The sequence below is a fragment of the Vombatus ursinus genome, unplaced genomic scaffold, assembly GCF_900497805.2.
Source record: "Vombatus ursinus unplaced genomic scaffold, bare-nosed wombat genome assembly UNPS02014403.1, whole genome shotgun sequence".
NCBI lineage: Eukaryota > Metazoa > Chordata > Mammalia > Diprotodontia > Vombatidae > Vombatus > Vombatus ursinus.
The window spans coordinates 351,321-377,454 of NW_020954181.1; the positions used below are offsets into that span (position 1 = coordinate 351,321).

Genomic DNA, 26,134 nt, shown 5'->3' on the forward strand with positions numbered 1-26,134 from the left:
TTTCCCCCTACTGTAATATATCTTTGTGCCTCTTCATGTGATGTAATTTATCCTTTTCTGCTTCCTCCTTTCCTCTTCTCCCATTACAGTTCCTTTTCACCATTTCATTAGGTTTTTTATCATCACATCAAAATCAGTTAAGCCCATCCCCGCTGTCTCTGTATATCCCTTCTAAATATTCGTAATAAAGATACAGTTCTCAAGAGTTATAAGTGTCATCTTCCCATTTAGGGATGTAAACAGTTTACCCTTATTGAATAACTTTTTTTCCCCCCTTTCTGGTATACCTTTTTATGCCTATCTTGAGTCTTATAATTGAAGATCAGATTTTCCATTGAGCTCTGGTCTTTTCATCAGGAAAGTCTGGAAGTCAACTATCGTTGAATGTCCATCTCCTCCCCTGAAAGATTATGCTCAGTTTTGCTGGGTAGTTGATCCTTGGTTGTGATCCAAGCTCCTTTGCCTTACGGAATATCATATCCAAGCCCTTGATGTTTTAATGTAGAAGCTGAAAGGTCCTGTGTAATCCTGACTGTGGTTACACAATATTTGAATTGCTTCTTTCTGGCTGCTTTCAGATTTTTCTCCTTGATCTGATAATTCTGGAATTTGGCTACAATATTCCTATACAATATTGGCATTTTCAATTTGGAATCTCTATCAGGAAATGATTAGTGGATTCTATTTTTACCCTCTGGTCCTCGGACCTCAGGACAGTTTTCCATGATGATCTCCTGAAAGATGCTGTCCAGGCTCTTTTTTTCATCATGGCTTTCAGGTAGACTAATAATTCTTAAGTTATCTCTCCTGGATCTATTTTCCAGGTCAGTTGTTTTTCCAATGAGGAATTTTACATTTTCTTCTGTTTTTTTTTATCTTGTTGATTTTGTTTTACTGATTCTTGATGTCTCATAGAGTTATTAGCTTCCAGTTGCCCAATTCTAATTTTTAATGAATTGTTTTCTTCAATTAACTTTTGTACCTCTTTTTCCATTTTGCCCATTTTACTTTTTAGCCCTTATTTGACTTTTAAAATCTTTCTTTAGCTCTTCCAAGAAGCCTTTTTGGACTTGAGACCAGTTCATATTCCCCTCTTGAGTTTTCAGATGTGGGTATATTGACAATGTTATCCTCCCCTTAATTTGTGTTTTGATCTTTCCTGTCACCAAGATGCTTTTCTATGGTCATTGTTTTTCTATGTTGCTTCTTGCTCATGTTGTTCGCCTTTTGTTTTTTTTTTTTTTTACTTTTAAAGTTGATCTCTGCTTCTGGGCCACAGGGGGCACTGTCCCAGGCTTCTTGTGCTGGGCGCTAAGGCCTGGTTACTGGTTTGCTGAGGTGGAACTTGCCACTGTCTTGCTGGGATACCTCCCTTCCTGTACTGTTCCCCTTTAGCCACAGCAGGAAGAATCTTTCCTGTTAATCCCCCTAGCCTCATGAGCTGAAAGACTGCTGTATCTAGTCTTTCTGCTGCCTCTACTATTTAGGGATTTTTCCTTGTGCAATATTCTCTGAGTTTTTCAAGGTCCATAAGGGAGGGTGAGAGCCTGCTTACTCTGCCTTCTTGGCTTCCTGAAATTGATATAGGTGACTTTCAAACATTTGATCTGTGGGCTAATAGCTTCAAAGACTGCTCCTGCCTCTATGACAGCTGTCGCCACTACTGCTGCTATCTCCGCTATGGCTGCTGATCCAGTCACTCCCAAGGCCTGTTCCTGGTTTGCTGGTGCTGGGGCTGTATTGCATGCCTTGCAGGCCTGCACTTCTCTGTCACCTACTTCTGACAGATTGCTCCTCCTGACCTTCTAAGTTGTCTCTGGCATCTGTGGGCTGAGAAGACAGGAACCCACTACTGCTTGTCATTCAGTCCCCTGAAACCTGCTCCCAGGACTTGTTTTCTGTAGTTAATTTTTGTCCTTCCTTTTCCAAGCTATTGACTCTCTCTTGCATACCTGTCATTTTTTTCCCCTATTTTTCTTCTACCTCTCTTATTTGACTTCTAAAATCCTTTTTGCGCTCTTCCAAGAAGGCTTTTTGGGGTTGAGACCAGTTCATATTCCCTTTTGAGGTTTCAGATGTGGGTATATTGACAGTGTTGTCCTCTTCTGAATTTCTACCTTGATTTTCCCTGGCCCCATAATAAAAATCTGTGGTCATTTTACGTTTCTTTTTGCTCATGGTGTTTGCTTATTTCCTGACTTTAAGAAAAAAAAAAAAAGAGCTCTCCTGCTGGAGAGCAGGGGGCACTGACCCAAGCTTCTTGTGTTGGGAGCCCGGAGCCTAGTCACTAGCTTTGTGTGTTGAGGCCTCAGATGCTGCCAGTTGGAGGCTATAGGGCTCTGGCAGCTTACCTAGTGTTGGACTGGAATAAGCAACACTGGAGCTCTAGGGGTAGGGGTTGAGAATCTGACCCCTGAAGAACACCTGCTCACCTGGGCCTTGCACTCCTTTCTTTGACTCCTGCTCACCTGGGCCTTACACAGGGATGTTTTGCTGCTGGAGGATGTCTCAGTCTGGAGCTTTACCTCTTGGAATTATGCGTCCCAGAGTTTTGCTGAGACACCGGGAGACTTGGCTGCCAGAGAATGCTGTGGCATGTGGTGGTTTTCTGAGCTGGTGTCCACCGGTTCCCCTGCCTGTACTGAGGCACTTGGGGGTCCTGGTGTTGGTGCTTGCCTGCTCTACCACTCAGGGATTCAAGATCTCCCCCTGGTATGCTGAGGTTGGTCATTCCATTAGCTTGCTGGGATGCCTCCCATTCTATATTGCTCCTCCTTCCCCAGAGTGAAAGGGGCCTTTCCCATCAGTCCCCCAAGTTTCCTGTGCTACAATATTGCTGCACCCTATCTTTCTGCTCATTCAGCTGTTCCAGGGTTTTTCCTGGGATGATATTTTCTGGGCTTTCAGAGGTCTATAAGGGAGAATGAGAGTGACTTTCTTCTTACTCCACCATCTTGGCTTGTAAAGACAATTTTTAACATTCATTTTTAAAACTTTGAGTTCCAAATTCTCTCCCTTCCTCCCTTCCCACCCACCCTCTTTGTGAAGGCAAGCACTTTGATATGGGTTATACTTGTGTAGTCATGCAAAACACTTCCATAAAAGTCATGTTGTCAAAGACTAACTATTTTTCCTTTCATCCTATTCTGTCCCCGGTTTATTCTATTCTCTCCTTTCACCCTGTCCCTCCTCAAAAGGTTTGCTTCTGATTACCCCCCTCCCCCAATCTGCCTTCCCTTCTATCATCCTCCCCTTCTTTTATTCCCTTCCCCTCCTACTTTCCTGTAGGGTAAGATAGATTTCCATATCCAATTGGGTATACATGTTATTCCCTCCTTAAGCCAAATTCCAATGAGAATAAGGTTTCACTCATTGCCTCTCACTTCTCCCCTCTTACCAACTTTTATTTTGCCTCTTTTAAGTGAGGTGATTTACCTCATTCTACCTTGCCTTTTCTTCTTTTCCCAGTATAATCCTCTCTCATCCCTTAATTTTATTTTTTAGATATCATCCCTTCACATTCAACTGACCCTGTGCCCTCTTTTTCTATGTATATATCCCCTGCAACTACTCTAATACTGAGAAAGGCTTCATGAGTTAAAAATATCATCTTTCCATGTAGGAATTCAAACAGTTCAACTTTAATAAGTCCCTTATGATTTCTCTTTCCTGTTTACCTTATGCTTCTCTTGAATCTTGTATATGAAAGTCAGTTTTTCTATTTAGCTCTGGTCTTTTCTCAAGAATACATTAAATTCCTTTGTGTCATTGAATATATATATATATATATATATATATATATATTTTTTTTTTGCCTTCATGGATTACATTCAGTTTTGCTGGGTAGGTAATTCTTGGTTTTAATCCTAGCTCCTTTGACCTCTGGAATATCATATTCCCAGCCCTCTGATCCCTTAATGCAAAAGCTCCTAAATCTTGTGTTATCCTGATTGTGGTTCCACAATACTTGAATTGTTTCTTTGTGGCTGCTTGCATTATTTTCTTTCTAAGCTGGGAACTCTGGAGTGTGGCCATAATGTTTCTGGGAGTTTTCATTTTGGGATCTCTTTTAGGAGATGACTGGTAAATTCTTTCAGTTTCTGTTTTACCCTATACTTCCAGAATATCATGGCAGTTTTTGTTGATAATTTCTTGAAGGATGCCATCTAGGCTCTTTTTTTTGATCTTGGCTTTCACGTAGTCCAATAATTTTTAAATTTTCTCTCCTGGATCAGTTTTCAGGTCAGTTGTTTTTCTGAGGAGATATTTCACATTGTCTTCTATTTTTTCATTCTTTGGTTATGTTGTATAATTTTTTGATTTCTCATAGAGTCATTAGCTTCCATTTGCTCCATTCTAGTTTTTAAGGAATTGTTTTTTTGTTTTTTGTTTTTTTTCAGTAAACTTTTGGACCTCCTTTTCCATTTGGCCAATTCTGCTTTTTTAAAACATTCTTCTTCTCATTGGCTTTTTGGACCATTTTTGCCATTTGGTCTGTTCTATTTTTTAAGGTGTTATTTTCTTCAGTATTTTTTTAGATCTTCTTTACCAAGCTATTGACTCTTTTTTTCATGATTTTCTTGCATCACTCTTATTTCTCTTCCTAATTTTTCCTCTAACTTTATCTGTATGCAGCCACCATCAGTTCTTTCTCTGGGGGTAAATAGCATTTTTCATCATAGTCCTTTAGAGTTGTCTTGGATCTTTTATTGCTGAGAATAGCCAACTCATTTGTAGCTGATCATCTTACAATATTGCTGTTACTTTGTACACAGTACATTTCACTTTGTGTGAGCCCACGCAAGTCTTTCCAGGTTTTTCTGAGAGCATCCTGTTCATCATTTCTTCTAGTATAATAATATTCCATTATAATCACATACCACTACTTGTTCAGCCATTCCTCAATTGATAGGCATTCCCTCAGTTTCTAATTCTTTTCCCCCAGAAAAGAGCTATCAATATTTTTGCACATATAAATCTTTTTCCTTTTTGTTTATTATCTCTTTTGGAATACAGCCCTAGTAGTGGTATTGTTAAGTCAAAGGATATGCATGATTTTATAGCCCTTTGGACATTGTTCCAAATTGCTCTACAGAGTTTCAGTTTACAACTCCACCAGCTGTGCATTAATGTCTCATTTTTCCCATATCCCCTCCAACATTTACCTTTTCTGTCCTGTTAGCCAATCTAGTAGGTATGGTAGTACCTCAAAATTGTTTTAATTTGCATTCCTCCAATCAGTAGTGAGTTAGAGTATTTTTTCATATGCCTGTGGATAGCTTTGATTACTTCATCTGAAAACTGATCATATCTTTTGATCATTTATCAATTGGGGAATGGCTTGTATTTTTATAAATTTGACTCAGTTCTCTCTGTTTGAGAAATGAGTCCTTTATCAGAGAAACTTGCTTCAAAAATTTTTTTACAGTTACTATTGCTAACTCTGTTCCTCTCCATACTATTCCCCCCCCCCACATCCCCATTGATTGTATTCTCTCTTTCCTTTCATGCTCAAAAGTGTTTTATTTCTGACTACCCCCTCCACCAATCTGCTCTAACTTCCCCTCTTACTTTCCTATAGGGTAAGATAAATTTCTGTACCCAATTGAGTATGTGTTATTCACTCTTTGAGCGAATTCTGATGAGAATAAGGTTCACTTACTCCCCCTCACATCTTCCCTCTTCCCCTGCACTGTAAAAGCTTTTTCTTGCCTCTTTTATGTGAAATAATTTACCCCATTCCACCTCTCCCTTTCTCTTTCTCCCAGGACATTCCTTTCTCACCTCTTAATTTTATTTTTCAGGTATCATCCCTTCATATTCAGCTTACACCTGTGTCCTCTGTCTGTATACACACACACACACACATACATACATACATACATATGTATATACACTCCTTGTAACTATTCTAATACTGAGAAAGGTCTTATGAGTTACAAACATCATCTTCCCATGTGAGAATGTAAACAGTTTAACCTTATCAAGTCCCATATGATTTCCCTTTTCTGTTTACCTTTTTATGCTTCTCTTGAGTCTTGTATTTGAATGTCAGATTTTGTATTCAGATCTGATCTTTTCATCAAGAATGCTTGAAGGGAGGGATTGTTGTGGGGGTAGATTAAGTAATAGATGGGCAAGGTAGTAGATAGAAGAAAAGTAATACTTCAAAGGGGCATATCAAATGGTGTTTAGATTTATGGGAATGGGAGGATAAGGGAGAGATTGCTGGGGGGGTGTAGTTTAAGTAATAGGAAGGCATGGTAGCAGGTAGATGTAAAGTAAAGGAGTTGGGAGAGATAGGAAAAAAGAGGTATGCCCAAACATAAAAACAAAGATTAGGATTAGAATCTCTTAGGCAGAGTTTATGTTTGTATATGTATGTATGTATGTATGTATATTTGTATATGTGTGTGTATCAGTATATATAAATATATCCACACTTAATTGTAGCGTCATGGGATGGGGGAAAGGAGGTGGAAGGGCGGGGAAAAAAAGTAAACAGTGTACATCTAGGAACAAAAGAAAACCCACAAGGAAGCAAAGGACAGCTTTCAACATAATGTGCAGTATTTAATATATAGGCTTTCTTGAAATGGAAAGTTATTGCTATATATTCTGAATACTCTCCTGTGTTTTTCTGTTCATAAAACATGCTTTTTTCTTTTCTGTATTTATGTTTAAGTTCATTATTTAAGTTTATCATGTCTCTTTTTCTTATGTATTTAAGTTTTAGTATTTGTATGAAACAAAAAAAAAGATTAAAAGAAAAGAATGCTTGAAAGTCCTCTATCTTATTGAAATTCCATTTTTTCCTCTGAAAGATTATACTCAGTTTTGCAGTGTAGATGATTCTTGGTTATAATCCTAGCTCCTTTGCCCTCCAGAATATCATATTGTAAGCCCCCTAATCCTAAACTGCTGAATCTGATGTTATCCTGTCAGTGGCTCCACAGTACTTGAATTGTTTCTTTCTTGTTGCTTGCAATAATTTCTTTTTGACCTGAGGACTCTGGAATTTGGCTATAATATTCCTGGCAGTTTTCATTTTGGGATCTCTTTCAGCAGGTGCTTGGTGGATTCTTTCAATTTCTATTTTACCCTCTGGTTCTAGAATATCAGCGCAGTTTTCCTTGATAATTTCTTGAAAGATGATATCTAGGCTCTTCTTTTGATCATGACTTTTACATAGTCCAATAATTTTTATATTATTTCTTCTGGATCTGTTTTCCAGGTCAGTTGTTTTTCCAATGAGATATTTCACACTCTTCTATTTTTTTTTCTTTTGGTTTTGTTTATTTCTTGATTTCTCACAACGTCATTTGTTCCATTCTTATTTTTAAGGAGTTATTTTCTTCAGTGAGCTTTTAAACCTCCTTTTCCATTTGACCAGCTCTGCTTTTTAAGGTACTCTTCTATTCATTGGCTTTTTGGACCTCTTAAATATTTGGCCTAGTCAGTTTTTTAAGGTGTGATTTTCTTCAGCATTTTTTTGTGTCTCCTTTATCAAGCTATTGACTCTTTTCTTATGATTTTCTGGCATCACTCTCATTTCTCTTCCCAATTTTTCATCTACCTCTCTTACTTGATTTTCAGAATCCTTTTTGAGGTCTTCCATGGCCTGAGACCAGTCCTCATTTTTCTTGGAGGCTTTGGATGTATGAGCTTTGACTTTGTTGTCTTCTTCTGAGTGTGTGTTTTGATCTTCCTTGTCACCAAAGTAAGTTTCTATAATCAGAGTTTTTTTCCATTGTTTGCTTATTTCCCCAGTCTATTACTTGACTTTTAACTCTTTGTTAAAGTAGAGTTCTGATTCCAGGGTGAGTGTGCACTGTTCCAAGCTGTTTTGTGCAGCTGTTTTCAGAGATATTGCTAGGGACCTGTAAGTTTTCAGCTATTCCAAGGTGGCATAGTCTAAGCAGAGATATTTATTCCTCTCCTGGTCTGTGCTCTTCTGGTGTGTTCGCAACCACAAGCACTGTTTTCTGCCCTGAAACTTTGAGGAGGGTTCCCTCTCTGCTGTGCCATGCTAGTGCTCCTCCTCACCCTGGGACTGACACACAGGACTGTGACCTGGATGTGAGTGTTGGCAATGCAACAGTGTCCTGCTTCAGTGCTAGCAAAAAGACCCCTGTAATCTCCTTCTGACCAGTTGTTCAACCCCCTTCTGTCTGTGAGCTGAGAGCCCTAGAATCAGCTGTTGCCACTGCTGGTGATGAATCAGTAACTCTCAAGGCCTGCTTCTGGTTTCCTGTGGCCTGTGCTGTACTGTGTTCCACTCTTACCCAGGTATGGGATAGATCTTTCCTGATGGCCTTCTAAGCTCTCTTTTGTGTCTGTGGGCTGAGAGGTCTGGAAACTCTCACTGCTGCCATTGATTTGGTGACCCTAAGGCCTGCTCAGAATTTGCTGTGGTGCATTCTGTGCTGGTGTGGCCTGTGCTGTACTGTGCTCCTCTCAGATCCTCGTGCAGCAGTCCTTTTCTACTGGCCTTCCAAGTTCTCTTGGGCTGGAATATTGTTTCACTCTGTCTTTTTGTGGGTTCTGCTACTCTAGAATTTGTTTAGAGTCATTTTCAAAGGTTATTTCTTGGGCTTTGGGGGAGAGCTCAGGCAAGTCCCTGCCCTTAACTCTACCATCTTGACTCTGTCTCCTAGATCCTTTCTTCTTATTTTTTTTAGGCAATTGGGGTTAAGTGACTTGTCTGGGGTCACACAGCTAGTAAGCGTCAAGTGTTTGGTCTGAGGCTGGATTTGAACTCAGGTCCTCCTGACTTCAGGGCTGGAGCTCTATCCACTGAGCCACCTAGCTGCCCCTCCTAGATCCTTTCTAATAAAAAAATTATCTTATTACAAAATACACCTTTCCATTTTTATTTGAATTCTCCATAATTATTATTTCTTTTTGCACAGTAATATTTTGTTAATATGCTGATTTACTTTCAGCCATTCAGGCGTCTTGGTGACGCAGTGGATAGAGTGCTAGACTTCGACTCAGATGTTTGAATTCCATTTGCTTCAGTTTCCTTATCTTGAAGACTCAGACATTGAATAACGATGTGATACTTGGAAAATCATTTAACTTCTATTTGCCTTTATTTTCTCATCTGTAAAATAGAGATAGTAGCACCTACCTTCCAGGTGTGAGGACAGAATGAAATATATGTAAAGTGCTTTGCAAACCTTAAAAGTGCTCTATCAGTACTAGCTGTTATTATTATTGTTGTTGTTGTTAGCCAGTCCTCAATTGAAGAACATCTTCCAGTACTTTGCTACATAAAAACCAGCTTTGAATATTTTGGTATATATTGGATTTTTATTGTGTTTTTTTTTTTTTAACTTTTTTGGGATGCATGTAGACTAGTGAAATTGCTAGTTCAAAAGTCATTATAATGCCAGTCATTATGATGGAAATGTAGTCTTACTAATGGCAATAGTTTTGTCACCACATTGGGACTTAAATTACTTCATTAACTGAGGTAGTATATGAGGAAGTGTAGGTGTCACTAAAATTTTAAAATATGAAGTTGGGTATGTGAATAGATCTGACCGAATATGTGTGGGAAAAATTCCATGCTGGAGGCAGTACAGCTTTAAAAGCACTTAGGGATTGATTTTCTTTTTATTTTAAAAATTTTTTTTCATTATTCTGAACTTGACAAAAACCAAGAAACACAAATACTTCCATATACAGTCAGTCCTCAGCTTTAGTAGGGGTAATATCCCTAGAAAATAGTGCAGGAGCAGCTAGGTGGCACAGTGGATAGAGCTCCAGCCTTAGAGTCAGGAGGACCTGAGTTCAAATCCATCCTCAGACACTTGACACTTACTAGCTGTGTGACCCTGGGCAAATCACTTAACCCCAATTGCCTTAGCAAAAAAAAAAAAAAAATAGTGCAGAAGTAAAAAATGTGAATGTTGGTACATTGAATCTATGAGAAATAGAGGTGTAAGTTCACGCAATCACCAAAAACCAATCTTTTGCTAGAGGTCACTGAAAATGCACTTTGCTGCATATAATTCTTTATTACAAAACATTAATTCTGAAAATATGTATTTTTCCTAACATAGTTACCATGAAATAACTCATAAAATGCAGTATAAAATAAAATTAGTAACATGCAGAACAGTTTTCTTGCTAGTAATTCTGTGACTTTTTGTGATAACATCTCAATTAAAAATTGATTTCAGACAGTATTCACTTTTCATAACACGTGAAATCTACAGTATCTTCAATATTAAACAGCAAATAAAATTCTTACAAGTAAAACATTTTTTTAACCCGAATCTTGCCTTCCCCTGTGTCAAATGGCGATGTGCAGGCATTGTACTGTGTAATGAATTGTTGATTTGTTAACATCAAACTCATGGCCAACAGAGGCTGCAGACAGACATTCAAGCACAAAGTTTGTCTAACACCTTTATTTTCTGACTAAGCAGCATCACTGACTTGCACGCTTGGCTTTAGAGCCTAAAGGATTTGCACTATGCTTTTGGGGCATAATTGTAACACAAAACTTGAGTTTTGAAGGCAAACAATGAAAACATACAATGAATACATGAGGTGCTCTGCTCTACAGTGCTAGAGTAAAGAAGACTAGTGAAGTGCCTAATAGGACAGCAACCAGTCCATAAACTTGTGGCATGGTTCTTCTCCTTTTTTACTCTGCCATAATGAACATTTGTGGCTATACACAGCAAAGTCAAAAACGAGAAGAACCATGCCACAAGTTTATGGATTGGTTGCTATCCTACTAGGCACTTCATTGGTCTCTCCGACCTCAAGAACAATGTTACGTCAAAAATGTCTCGGGTTAATACCCAGGAACTGGCCAAGTCCCTGGATGTTTACCCCCTGGATGTTTACCCCCTGGATGTTTACCTCAAGACCTGTTTTTAAGGAATAGTTCCCCAAGGTGGGTCTGGGTTGAAACAAGTCCCAGAACAATATGTTAGGGGAGTTCCTTGTCCCTTGGCTTGGGCTGTGGGTAGGGAAGATCTTACACATTAACCCTTCACACTTAAACTTTTAGTGCTCTCTCTACTCCAGAGGTTTCAAACCTCACCTACTCTCTTCCCATAAAATGCCCAAATTTAATCTGAACCAGATTAAAATGAAATTAGGAAATATTTAAGAAAAATAAATTAAAATACAATATAACATCGATAATGTGAATTTATGATTTTCCAAGTCAATATGCAGCCTGCAGGGATGCTATTTGACTTTGACATTCCTGTTCTAGGTAACTAAAATTATAAGCTCCACAAAAAGTACAAACCTAGGTTGATTGAGGGAGTTTCCTCACCTGGACATTCCCTGAAATCATTGGTGCAGTCCCTATTTCTGCACTCCCTTATGAGAAATAAGTATAGTCCCACAAAATAAATCAGTCCATTGACCATGACAATACATGACAATACTTATTTTTATTATCTTATTAATAACAATAAATATGTATGTATGTATACACACACATACATTCACACACACACAGAGCTAGATGACACATTGGAATGAGACTGAACCTGGAGCCAGGAAGACCTGACTTCACATGTGGCCTTAAACAAACTGACCCTATGCAAGTCACTTAACCTTATTTTTGCTTTAGTTTCTTCAGCTATAAAATGGAGATAACAGCAGAACCTACCTCACAGGGTTGTTGTACCAGATGAGATATTTGTAAAGCACTTAGCACAGTACCTGGCACATAGTAGTCTTATTCCCTTTTCTTTCCCTTATTCTTTGTCTCTAATCTATCACCTCTTGGATCAGAAGGTAGGATTCCATGCTTCATTAGTCTTCTGGGGTTATGGTTGAATGTTATGTTAATTAGAGTTCTTAAGTCTTTCAAAGGTGTTTTGCTTTACATTTTTGTACTAGTCAATAGTCACACCTTTATTAAGTACTTTCTAGTGCAACCAGATGGAAAATGAGGAAATGGGAATTGCTAAGCCACTTCTTAAGTGGAGCTTGTGTAAATAATATTTAATATTCAAATAGTGTTTAATAGTTGTGTAAATTTTTCTCCCATTTCTGCTTACTTCACTCTGTATCAGTTCATAAATCTTCCAAAGTTCTCTGAATCTCTTTTGTTTCTTATGATACAGTCATTTTTCATTATATTCATATACCATGATTTGTTCGGCCATTCCCTAGTTGATGGGTACTCCATTTGTTTCTAGCTCTTTGCTCCAGTAAAAAGTCCTGCTATAAATATTTTAGCAAGTATAGGTCTTTTCCCTCTTTGATGTCTTTGATGTCATACTCAAAAGCCATCTAGTGTTATTTCTAAGTCAAATGGTATACAGTGACTTTTTTTTGGATATAATTAAATTGCTTTTTATGATGGTTGGAACAGTTCTGAACTCCAGCAGTGTACTAGTGTGCCTTTCTTTACATATTCCTGCAACAGTTGTAATTTTCTGTTTTTTCAATTTTCTTTGCTAGTCAGATCCGTGAGGTAGACCCTTGAATTTATTTTAATTCGCATTTTTTTTAGTGATTTGGAGCACTTTTTTCATATGGCTAGTTGATAACTTCTTTATCTTCCCTTGAGAATTGATTGTTCATATCTTTTTTAAATTAATAATTTATTTATTTTTAGTTTTCAACATTTACTTCCACAAGCTTTTGAGTTGCAGATTTTCACCCCATTTCGCCCCTCCCCCCCACCCCAAGATGGCATGCATTCAGAATACCCCTTCCCTAATCTGCTTTCCTTTCTATCTCTCTCCCCCTTCTCTTATCCCCTTCCCCTTCTATTTTCCTGTACGGCAGGATAGATTTCTGTACCCCATTTCCTGTATTTCTTATTTCCCAGTTGCATGTGAAAACATTTTTTTTTAAACATGTGTTTTTAAAACTTTGGGTTCCAAATTTTCTCCCTTCCTCCCTCTCCACCCACCCTCATTGAAAATATAGGTTATGTATGTGCAGTTATGCAAAACACTTCCATAGTAGACATGCTGTGAAAAACTAACTCGTTTTCCCTTAATCCTATCCATTTATTCTATTCTTTCTTTTGATCCTGTCCCTTCTCAGAAGTATTTGCTTCTGATTGCCCCCTTTCCTAATCTGCCCTCCTCTCTATCATCTCCCTATTCTTTTGTTCCCTTCCCCCCCTGTTTTCCTGTAGGGTAAGACAGATTTCCATACCCCATTGAGTGGGTATGTTATTCCTTCCTTAAGTCAAATCCTATGAGAATAAGATTCACTTATTCCCTCTCACCTTCTCCTGTTTCCCCTCCACTGTAAGAGCCTTTTCTGTTTTTTTTGTGAGATAATTTACCCCATTCTACCTCTCCCTTTCTCCTTCTCCTACTATAATCCTCTCTCACCCCTTAATTTTATTCTCCAGCTATGACCCCTTCATCTTCAACTCACCCTGTGCCCTCTATCTATCTATATCTGTCCATCTTATCTATCTATCTGTATATATACACATACATATAATTTCTTCCCTCCAACTACCCTAATACTGAGAAAGGTCTCATGAGTTACAAATATCATCTTTCCATGCAGGAATGTAAACAGTTCAACCTTAATAAGTCTCTTATGATTTCTTTTTCCTGTTTACCTCTTCATGTTCCACTTCAGTCTTGTATTTGAAAGTCAAATTCTCTATTCAGCTGTGGTCTTTTCATCAAGAATGCTTGAAAGTCCTCTATTTCACTGAATAACCATTTTTTCGCTGGAAGGATTATACTCAGTTATGCTTGGTAGGTGATTCTTGGATGTAATCCTATCTCCTTTGCCCTCCGGAATATTATATTCCATGCCCTGCAGTCCCTTAATGTAGAAGCAGCTAAATCTTGTGTTATCCTGATTGTGTTTCTACAATACTTGAATTGTTTCTTTCTGGCTGTTTGTAATATTTTCTCCTTGACCTGGGAACTCTGGAATTTAGCTACAATATTCCTAGGAGTTTTCCTTTGGGGATCTCTTTCAGGAGGAGATCGGTGAATTCTTTCAATTTCTGTTTTGCCCTCTGGTTCTAAAATATAAGGGCAATTTTCCTTGATCATTTCTTGAAAGATGATGTCTAGGCTCTTTTTTTGATCATGACTTTCAGATAGTCCAATAATTCTTAAATTCTCCTGGATCTATTTTCCAGGTCAGTTGTTTTTCCAATGAGATATTTCACATTGTTTTCTAATTTTTCATTCTTTTGGATTTGTTTTACAGTGTCTTGTTTCTCATAAAGTCACTAGCTTCTAATTGCTCTATTCTAATTTTTAAGGAAGTATTTTCTTCAGTAATCTTTTGGACTTCCTTTTCCATTTGGCCAATTTTGCTTTTTAGGGCATTCTTCTCCTCATTGGATTTTTGGACCTCTTTTGCCATTTGGTTTAGGCTATTTTTTAAGGTGTTATTTTCTTCATTTTTTTTTAGGTCTCCTTCAACAAGCTGTTGACTTGTTTTTCATGATTTTCTTGTATCACTCTCATTTCTCTTCCCAGTTTTTCCTCTACTTCTCTTACTTGCTTCTCAAAATCTCTTTTGAGCTCTTCCAAGGCCTGGGACTGATTCATATTTTTCTTGGAGGCTTTGGATGTAGGAGCTTTGACTTTGTTGTCTTCTTCTGGTTGTATGTTTTGATCTTCTTTGTTTTTTTGTTTTTTTGTTTTTTTTTTAAGGCAGTTGGGGTTAAGTGACTTGCCCAGGGTCACACAGCTAGTAAGCGTCAAGTGTTTGGTCTGAGGCCAGATTTGAACTCAGGTACTCCTGACTTCAGGACCGGGGCTCTATCCACTGTGCCACCTAACTGCCCCTGTTTTGATCTTCTTTGTCACCAAAGAAGGTTAATATAGTCTGACTCTTTTTGTGCTGCTTACTCATGATCCCAGCCAATTACTTGAGTTTTAAACTCTTTGTTAAGATAAGAGTCTGCTTCCAGTGTGGAGAATGTACTGTCCCAAGCTTTGGGGGTTTGTACAGCTGTTTTCAGAGATACTTCTAGGGACCTGTAAATTTTCAGTTCTTCCAAGGTGCTAGGATAAGGGGCGAGGTGTTTCCTCTTCACTGCCATAACAAGCTCCTCCAGGCCAGCACTCCTCCTCACCCCAGGACTGCCCCTCAGAACTGTGACCCAGATCCAAGCAGAGGCAAAGCAAGAGATTCCTGCCTCAGCATTGGCAAAGAGATCCCTGTAATCCCCCTCTGATCAGCCATCCAATTCCCCCAGTCAGTGGGCCGGAAGCTCAGGAGGCAGCCGCTGCCCCAGAGGCTGGCTCGAGACTTGTGGCTGAGACCTAGCTCCTTCTCTCACCGCAGTCACAGAGTTTTCCCACTGACCTTCCAAGTTGTCTTTGGCGTTCATGAGTTGAGAAGTCTGGAAACTGCCACAACTGCCTGTGATTCAGTCCTCTGAGGCCTGTTCCAGGTTTGCTGTGGCCTGCACGCCCATGCGGCACTGCGCTCTTCTCCCCACCCAGCGCGATATACCTTTCTGATCAACCATCCAGGTTGTTTTGGGCTGGAAATTTGTTTCACTCTGTCTTTTTGTGTGTTCTGCTGCTTTAGAATTTGTTTAGAGCTATTTTTTTACAGGTATTTGGAGGGGTTTGGGGGAGTGCTCAAGCAAGTCACTGCTTGCACTCTGCCATCTTGGCTTCGCCCGATTATTCATATCTTTGAGTAATAAATATTGGGGAATGGCTTTTAATTCAGTTCCATCTGTATCTTATATATTATAAAAATTTGATAGAAAGATTTTTTCCAAGTTAACTATTACCCTTATTTTACTTGCATTGATTTTGTTTGTGTAGAAGTATTTTAATTTTGTTTAATCAAAAATTATCTATTTTATTTCTTGTGATGACTTGTATCCTTTGATAAAGAATTCTTTCTGTATGCATAGTTCCAAAAGTTATTTTCTTAATTTCTTCTCTAATTTGTTTATTTTACAACTTTTTATGTTGAGGTCATACGTCCATTTGGATAACATATATGGTATATGATATGAGTTCTTGAGCTAAATCAAGTTTTTTTCATACTGCTTTCTTGTTTCTCCTGAAGGTTTTGTCTAATATTAAATCCTTATCCCAGTAATTTTTTTTCATTATTTCCTTTGAAATTCTTGCCATTTTGATTTCTCCAGATGCATTTTGTTTTTTATTTTGTCTCGTTCTGTAATTTAATCCTTGACTGATGGGCATGACACTGAATAAATAAATTAAGTTGTTTTATTATTTTTGTTATATTGGCATGGCCTTTACTTTTTTACGTCAAAAAAATATTTTGTAGTTTGTCAGCAAACACTTATTAAGTGCTTAGTTTGTACTTCACTGGGATACCAAGAAACGTAAGAACACAGTAACTACCCTCAGAGAACTCACTTTCTAATGGGAGAAATAACACAAAGGTAACTGTACAGATGGAAAGTAGACTGAAAGGGAAGGTACTGGGTAGGGGCAGGGAGGGGAACAGGAGGGGAAACTGGGAAAAGTTTCTTGTGGATATTAGGATTTTAGCTGAATCTTCAAGTAATCTGGGGAAGTCAGGAGGCAGAGTTAGGTCATTCTAGGTATGGGGGACAACCAGGTGTCGTGAATAAAATTCTGAGAGACAAAGTTACCAAGTATTAATAGTTAATGTATAAATAATCTATTAACTCGGCTAGCCAGTAATCAATAAATTCATGGTCATTGGTTCCTCCCAGTAACCAAAGACAAAGACTCAGGGTCTTAGATCATCTTAAATGCCTCACGTCTTTCTTACTGAACATTATTGGTCCCTCCCTTGACAAGCAAATGATTCAGGCCTCCCCAAACTTTAAGAAAGGGAGCAAAGACTGAAACTCATCCCCCCCCCCTCCAGTGATCTAACCCAAGCTGTGTCCTATTTATAGAATAAACAAAACTCAGACTTCCAGTTGGGTGGGGCTCAGCCCAACCTATTTAAGGAGCAGATGCCTTGGGGCTAGGAGTGGATTAGTTTCTTCGTCAAGCCCTTAAGAGACTGACTGGCCTTTTGTGGAGTGGGATCTTGACAAAAAGGGGAGGTAAAAGCTGGATCAAAAACTCATAATTGTTTGTTAGTATAAGAGTATAATATCAATTTCCTTCAAGTGTATAGAGATGGAGTGGAGAAATAGAGTATCTTGTGTGAGGAACAGCAAGAAGGCCAGTGTTTCTAGATCGTAATATTTTTGGAGGGAAGTATAAGAATACTGGAAAGGCAGAAGTGGGATTAAGTTGTTTGAAAAGCCAGAGGATTTTATATTTCAACCTGTAGGTTATTAGCGAGCTTACTGAATAGCGAGTGACATAGTCAAATCTGTATTTTAAAAAAATCACTTTAGGGGCAGCTAGGTGGTGCAGTGGATAGAGCACCAGCCTTGAAGTGAGGAGGACCTGAGTTCGAATACGGCCTCAGACCAAACACTTGACACTTACTGGTGTGACCCTGGGCAAGTCACTTAACCCCAATTGCCTAAAAATAAAAAACAAAAAGAAAGAAAAGAAAAAAAAAAAGAAAATCACTTTAGTAGATGAATGGAGGATGGTTTGGAGTGGGGGGAGACTTGAGGAAGGCAGACCTGTGGAAAGAAGACAGTTGCGGTAGTTCAAGTATGAGGTGATGAGGACCTGTACCGGAGTAGTGATGGTATCAGAGGAGAGAAGGAGACGTATTTGAAAGAGATGTTGGGAAGGTGAAATCAGCAGGCTTTGGCAACAGGTTGGATATGGGAGGTGAATGATAAGTAGTTGAGGATAACTGCAGGCCTGATGAATTTGGAACTCTCTACAGTAATTGGGAAATTAGGGATGTGGAAGGTCTTAGGGAAAAGATAATGTATTCAGTTTTGAACATGTTGAGTTTCAGGTGTCTGTTTGGATATCAATTTTGACATGTCTGAAAAATAGTTGAAGATGTGAGACTGGAAGTCAGAGAGGTTTGAGAATTATCAGCATAGAGATGGTAAATTCATGGGAGCTGATGACATTGACATGTGTAGTATAGGGGTGGAAAAGAAGAGGGCCTGGAACAGAACTCCAATGGACACCTCTGGTTATAGGGTGAGATCTGGATGAAGATCCAGCAAAGGAGACTGAAAAGGAGCAGTCTAATAGGAGCATTAACAGGAAAGACACGCAGATGAGAGGCTTTGGAGAAAACATAATGATTCCGTTAAGGAGATGGAACATCTTGTTTCAATGTCCCAAAAAAAAGGTAGTTGATACTGTGCAAGACTGTGGTTCAGAAGAGAAGTTAAGGCTGGATTTATAAATCTGGGATCATCCATGTCAAAATAATAACTAAATTCATGAGAGTTTGTAAGATCCAAGCAAGATATTATAGAGAAAGGAGAATGGAGGACCAAAGATAAACCTTTGGGGAATGCTCACCAGTGGTTGTTGTGATCTAGACCTGAATCCAGCAAAAGAGACTGAGCAGAAGTGTTCAGATGAGTAAGAAGAAAACCAGGAATAGAGCAATGTCATTAAAATCTAGAGTAGAGAGAATATTCCGTGAAGAAGGCAATGGACATTAGATTTGGCAACTGAGATCATTGGTGACTTGGGAGATTACTCTCTCTAATCCATTAATTACCAGTATCATTCAGTGTGGCAAACAAAAAGTCATGTGCTTACTAAAGTTTTTAAGCAGTGTCATGGAGGATATTTTGTGGGAAGTTCCAAATGGAAATGTTATTCCCTATTAAAGCATCTAAGTAGCACTGGGCCTGGAGTCAGGAAGGTCTGAGTTCAAATTTGGTTTTAGACATTTACTGGGTATGTGATCTTGGGCAAGTCACTTAACCTCTGTTTGCCTACATGGCACCTAGGATAATCATTGGAATGAGAGATCGGCCTGTAGTCAGGAAGACCTGAGTTCAAATCTGGCCTCGGACACTTACTAGATCTGTGATCTTGAGGTAGTCATTTAGTCTGTCTTTGTTGTAATCCACTGGAGAAAGAAATGGCAAACTACTCCAGTATCTTTGTCAAGAAAATCCTATGGATGGTATTGGTGTGCTGTGTTCCCTGCAGTCATGAAGATTTGGAAGCAACTGAACAACATGAATGGGGAGGGTCTCTTTTTTTCTTTTCTTTTGTGAGGCAGTTGGGGTTAAGTAACTTGTCCAGGGTCACACGGATAGTGTCAAGTGTCTGAAGCTAGATTTGAACTGAGGTCCTCCTGACTCCAAGGCCAGAGCTCTATCCACTGCGCCACCTAGCTGCCCCTAAGGGTCTCTTTTTTTTGAAGGTAACATTTAACTTATTAGACTCTGGATCATGACCTTTCCTTCTTACTGAGATCCAAAATTAATCAAAATAGATTGACCTGATTGATGTATTGGCACAGGAAAACAAAATAGATCAAATAGCTCTTTGCATAAATTAGGATATATAAGCAAATGGACAGCCTATTGAATTAGTACTCTCAAAGAAAAAAATTTTTATACTGGTACTAGACTGTATTTTTAGGTTCCAACAATTTTTAAAAATTTGTTATCAGAAACAATTTTTATTAATTTATCATCAATCTTGGGGCAGCACTTGCCCTGGAGTCAGGAGGACCTGTGTTCAAATCCAGCTTCAGATTCTTACTAGCAGTGTGACCCTGGGCAAGTCATTTAACCCCAGTTGCCCTCTCTCCTCAAATTATCATCTATCTTTAAGCATTTCTGACTTGGAAAGAGGGGTGTCCAAACTGTCATATTACCTGTGTCCTCCAACATGACTGCCCCCAAGATGATTTCTTGACCTTTGTCTTGCCACTGAATTTAGATGACTGGAGGAGAGAGAGTGAGGTTGATGAACTCTGCCCCACTGATATCTAATTCACACACAAGTAAAGGCATCACCCTTGTGATGTCATTGGTCCTCTTTGAGAAGGCAGGACGAAAAGCAATAGCATGTTTTCTCAACATATCAATCTAACCAATAACCTGCTGTGGTCAAAATGGTCATTAATCTCGTTCCTGGCCTATATTTAAGGACCTTATGTTCATCATTGTGAAGTATATTATAATGCCATAAATATTTGTAAAATATTTTTCTGTACTTACTCAAAACTTGTCTTTTGTTTCCCATCTCATAGTTTACATAAGAAAGATATTGTACCTCATAATCAGAGAATGTGATATAATTTGTGTAAAAAATTAGAGGAACTTTTTAAGATATGGTGTAACAGCAGTTGTTAATTTTAAGAAGATGACAATAGAGTATATAAAAATATTCCTAGGATCAATATGAACTTAACTTAGCATGTCCTTAAAAGAAAACAAGTATTCCTTAGAACTTGACTAAAGTTATTTTAGACACATGAAAAAATGTTAGTTTTTAGAGTGGATTCTGATGGTGGAGTAGGTCAGAAAACTTTCAGCTCTCCAAATTTCCTCCACAAAAAAAGACAGAACATTGCCTCAGAGCAGCAGAAATAAATGTGGGGTAAAGCAATTGTCCTCCTAAGACAATTTGAGAAGGTCCCAGGAAAACCCAACTTCTAGGGGCCTAAGTGAAGAGGAAATACTTCCAGTCCAACTCTGCTGAATCAACAAACAACATGCCCTGAGGGGCAGCTGGGTTGAGAGGCAGCCTCAGCCTTAGAAACTTTCATTTTGCACACAGTGTTTGACCTTAATAGGAGGAGATTAAAGGACCTTTCACTGTCAAGGGATGCCAAACACAGCTGTGCTGACCAGACCTGTCTTGAGCAGGGCTGGGCTGCTGCTGCAGGGGACAAGGAGCTACCACACACCTGGTAAGTGCACAAAGGGTGGGGACCCTGTTGGCTTTGGGCACTTGCAAGAGAACAGAGTCCCTGGTTTCAGTTCCAGGGCAGAGAGGATAGCTGTAGTTTGCAGCCACCAGAGGGACTGTAGAGAGCAAGATCATTTGCGGGACAGTGTGGCTGGTGGCCCTAGTCGTGGCTTAGGAGTGGAGAGGAGAGCCCAGGGTTGGGCTCTGAGACAGACCTCAGAAAATAATAGTAAGAAGGATCTGAGGCTTGGTGCATCATTCTCTGTACTTTGGGAGTACGACTTTATTACACTAATAGCTGCTAAAAAACAAAATAAAAAATAAATAAAAATGAGTAAGCAAAGGAGAAATAACCCAACCATATAGATAGTTACTATGTGGATAGAGATCTGTGTTCATATTCAGAAGAAGATAATGGAGCTAAAGAAGTCACTCCTTTTTCAATGAGAAACATCAAATGGTCTCAAGCACAAAAAGAGTTCTTGGAAGAACTTAAAAAAAACTTTAAAAATCAAATAAGAGATCACTGAAAAATTAGGGGAAAAAATGAGAACAATCCAAGAAAATTATGAAAAGAAAGTCAACCAGTTTGAAATAGAAAATCAAAAACTTAAGGAAGAAAATAATTCTTTGAAAGTTAGAATTGTGTAAGAGGAAGCCAGTGCCATCCTAAGACACCAAGAAATCAAACAAAAAAATCAAAAGAATGGAAAAATAGAAGAGAAAGTGAAACATCTTATCAGAAACATAACTGATCTGAACAACAGATTAAGGAGAAATGATATAAGAATAGTCAGACTGCCAGAAAATTAGGATAAAAAAAGAATCTTGATACCATATTATAAGAAATTATCAAGGGAAAGTTGGCCTGAAGTTCTAGAACAAGATGGCAAAACAGAAATAGAAAAAAATCCACCAATCACCACATGAAAGAGATGCCAGGAGGAAAACTTATAGGAATATCATAGCCAAGTTTCAAAGCTTCCAGGTTAAGGAGAAAATATTGGAAGCAACAAGAAGGAAAAAAAGCCAGTTTAAATATCATGGAGCTACAGTAAGGATTACACTATATCTAGCAGCTATTAGGTCTTGGAATACTATATTCTGTAGAGCAAAAGAGCTGGGGTTATGACCAAGGGTAACTTAACCAGCAAAGTTAAGTATAATTCTGAATGAAAAAAACAAAGGATGTTTAATTAACTGAAAAACTTTCAGGTATTTGTGATAAAAACAGTAGAACTTAAGGGAAAATTTGACATATAACATCCAGGAGAAATATAAGGTAAACATTGAAGACCAATAATAATGGACTCAATAAAGTCAAATTGTTTACTTTGTATATGTGAAAATATTAGCAGTACTCTTCTGATTATCATCATCATTTGGGTAGTTTGAAAGAAAGACTTGGGCTGAGCTGAATATGATGGGTTGATTCTAAAAAAAAATAAAACTAAGGAGCGATAAAAAGGTATAATTATCTCATATAAATGAGGCATAAAAAGAAAAATTGATACGGAAGAAGCGAGTAGGGGGGAAGGGCAGATGGAGCTGGAACCTTACTCTCATTGGGAATGGGTTAAAGAGGGAACAACATACACATCTAGAAGGGTATAAAAGTCTTCTAAATTCAAAAGAAATAAGTGGGCAAAAGGATAAGGTATGGGGAGAGGATAAGGGAGGGACTTTTAGAGATGTGGGCAGGCTAAGGAATAGGTGGGCAATGTAGTGGGTAGAAATAAACCAGAAGAGTGTGAGAAAGATAGTGAGGAAAAATTAGGAGGAAAATACACAACAAGTGATTGTATCTTAGAAGGTGAATGGGACAAATTTGCCCATAAAATGGAAATGGATAGCAGATTAAAAATTTGATTTCAACAATATGTTGCTTTTAGTTAAAAAAATGAGAGATACACACAAAGATAAAATAAAGGACAGGAGTATATTTTATTATGTAAAAAAAAGCAGGGATAGTAATAATGATCTCAAAGTTAAAGTTAAAAGAGATTTAACCAAAAGTGAAAAAATAGAGAAACTACACTGTGTCAACAACATTCAATATTATTTTAGACCATCATTCAAATACCTAGACAGTAGAAAATATATGAATATATACCTGCAAAACAGACACAGGAACTATATGAACATAAACATAAAACAACTCAGATCTAGATAATTGAAGTAATATTTATTGTTCATGGGTAGGTAAAGCAACTATAATTTTTAAAATGACACTTTTACCTAACTAATCTATTTATTCAATGTCATCCCAATTAAATTACTAAAAAATTATCTTACTGAGTTAGAAAATATAATGAAGTTCATTTGGAAGAGCAAAAGGTCAGGAACTTCAGAGAAACCAGGGGAAAAAGATGTAAAGGAAGTAGATTTAGCAGTAGGTGAGAACATTGTTGGAGTGTTAAAAAAAGATAATTTCAATTACTTTAAATTAAAAATTTCTTGTGTAAATAAAACCTGTGTAGCCAAGAATAGAAGGAATGCAGAAAATTGGGGGAAAAGCTTTTATAGACCATCTCTCAAATAGGGTGTGATTAGATTGGAATCCTGCTGTGGTGTAGGAAATGATGAGCTGGTTAAATTAGAAAAACATGGAAAGACTTGGAACTATGAAGGAAGAAGCTATCCACCTTCAGAAAAACAGATGACAGGTGGAAATAAGCATAGTATTGTCCTGTGTATATGTGTATATATGTATATGTTTATAGATATGTTTGTATATCCATGCTTAATTTGTAGCCTTCTTTGGGGGTGGGGGGAAGTAAAAACTGCACAGCAGAGAACAAAAGAAGAGCAACAAGGAAGCAAAGAAAAGCTGGGCAGCTTTGAAAACCAGGTGTAGTATTACAGATTTTCTTGCAATAGAAATTTGTTGTTTTATATTGAATCTTTTCTTGTGGTGTGCTGTGTGCATGGCAGTATTTTTTTTCTTTTCTCATTTTGTATTTAAGTTTAAAATGAAATCTATAAGATAAAAGCAAAAAGAATATTAATTCTACTTATCCAAATAAATGCTGTTGTGTGAAAATTAAATTGTTAATAAGGGTATAGAAAAATCAGAAATGGTAAGACCAAAATAAATGATTCCACATAATTTTGGTTACCACGAAATAGATGTTTGGTAGACATAGTAATATAAAAATAGCACAGTTTTGTCATTAAACAATCGTGGTTTTATTTGTACCTCTGCCTTTAACTTTGTGTAGTCTTAGGCATGTTACTTCTCCAATCTGGACCTCAGTTTTGCCATCTTTAAAATCAGAGTGTTATACCACATGTCTTCTGAGTTATACAAAATACTTCCTTCTACTTCTTTGTTAATTGCTATGGTGTTATTTTTCCCGTTACAAATGAAATGTTAGACTGGATGGCTCCATGCCAGTATGGTAGATTATCTTCAAATGTGAAATGTACTTCAAATGTGAAGTCGTAATTGATATAGAAACATCTTAAAGTATGTGTGGCTATTCCAGCCAGGAAGATCCATCAAGGAGACTGAGAAAGCGCAATCAGATAGGCAGGAGAAGAGGAGGGGACAGATGGATTATGAAAACCTAGAGAGGAGAGAGTATTCAGGAGAAGAGTGTGTCAAAGGCTGCACAGAAGTAACTTAAGATGAAGGTTGAGAATACACTACTAGATGTGGCAATTAAGCGTTCTATTGTAATTTTGGTGAACACAGTTTCACTTGAATGGTGAAATTGGAAGCCAGATTGCCAAATCAAATAGTGCATTACTGACATTGGAGTGATTCACACACAAATAATGTTGATTTATTTCAACATTCAAATAATGTTGAATTATATATAATATTGTTTGACAAATTGAACTACACTACCTGGTCTCTTCTATTTTTGTGTTTTTAAGTCTTTAAATTACAGGGGAATTTATTTGGGAAGAAAACGTATTGATTGTTTTGACTTGTTGCTAATGTGTTTGTTTTATTACCAGTTCCTATTCAGATATAAGTGTTTAATATCTTAATATATAACCTATCCTGATATCAGAGGATTTGTTCTATATCCTGCTTAAAGTCTACTTAATATGTACACAATACATACAAACACAAGTAGTCTTATAGGTCCTAAGTGATCACAGCCCACAGATTGGTTTTTAGAGAAGAGGGTAAGTGAAAGTATGTTGGTATGTTATGTGTTTTATGAATTCTTTTTTGCTCTGAACTTAGGATACTGAATTCTGAATAAATAAGTTCTAAAGATTTAAAAAGTTCTGAAAGCAGCTTCTTTGGAACTCAATTAGCTATAAACACCAGTAATATCTTCCTTTCATGAGTGAAATTAGTGATTTTATTGCTTCCAAAATAGCACCATCAAAGCACCATGTGTCTTTCTAATTTAGTAGCTGTTGGGTTTGCAGACTCTAAATTTATAGTATACTAGAAATACTTTAAGGTAATGGCCACTAATTTTGGTCATTTGCTCCGTTTTGCAGCAGCTCAGAAATATCGAGATTAATGTGTAAACTCTCAACTTTTTACTTAAGCCTTTTACCAGTCTATACAAATACATTTAACTCAATTATATCTCATATTTGTATAGAGCTTTATAGTTTTTCTAAATACTTTCACACTTTAGTTTACCTTAATGTAGAAAAGAAATGGCATAGTTTTTATAGTTAGCTTTCTTTCACTAAACAGCTTACTTAAAATTTTCTAGTGTTTTAAAGGCTTAATGAGGGTTAGGTTTAATAAGAATTTTTTTTCAGGTTTACCCACTTTATTTAAAGGCAAAGACTCCTGTGCTTTTAAAAAAGCCATTCTAGTAGTGAAATTAGTGATTTTATATATTTCTTTTTGTCTGTTTTAGGATGACTACCATAGAGTAGTTAATATTGTACCCAAGAAACCACCACTGCTAGACAGACCTGGTGAAGGAGGCTACAGTAGATATGGTTATGGTCATGTTGGTTACCGAGAATATGACAAGGGCCGCAGTTTTTCTCATGATCGAAGAAGTGGTCCACCCCAAAGAGGCGTATGTAATTTTCCCCCCTGTCACTTTTTTGTTCCTATACTTTTAAAACATCGATTGAATGCAATTTTTGACTACTCTGTGGTCATGTAGACTATTGAATAAATCCTTCTGACTTGATGTTCCTTTAAAATGCCTGCTGCATAGAAGTAGTGGGTGAGACCTATATAGGCAACTTATCTTCTTCCCTCTTCTTTTCACTAGGTGGGCAAGTGATTGGATCATCTATTGCTGTGGCACTCTAGGGATGAGTAGATAACTCCCTATCTATGTGGCCATTCTTAACATTAGGTGTCTACCTATAATAATTTTGAGCATTTAAGATGAAAGAAGACAGTAGAATTTGTTTGTGTTAGAGTTGCCGAGATTCTGTGTGTGTGTGTGTGTGTGTGTGTGTGTGTGTGTGTGTGTGTGTGT

The 26,134-nt window shown here is 37.7% G+C and overlaps 1 protein-coding gene across 2 annotated transcripts in view; it reads left to right on the forward strand.

Annotated features, from left to right (window-relative positions):
* The window catches only part of PPHLN1 (periphilin 1), a 167,325-nt gene that overhangs the window by 20,011 nt on the left and 121,180 nt on the right, over positions 1-26,134 (forward strand). Inside the window, exon 4 of one of the 2 annotated variants that reach the window (XM_027861041.1) lies at positions 25,553-25,720. The exons of the other annotated variant lie outside the window; for it this stretch is intronic. Within the exon in view, the coding sequence (XP_027716842.1) occupies positions 25,553-25,720 (168 nt within the window). The remainder of the gene's footprint in view (positions 1-25,552; positions 25,721-26,134) is intronic. 2 annotated transcript variants of the gene reach the window in all.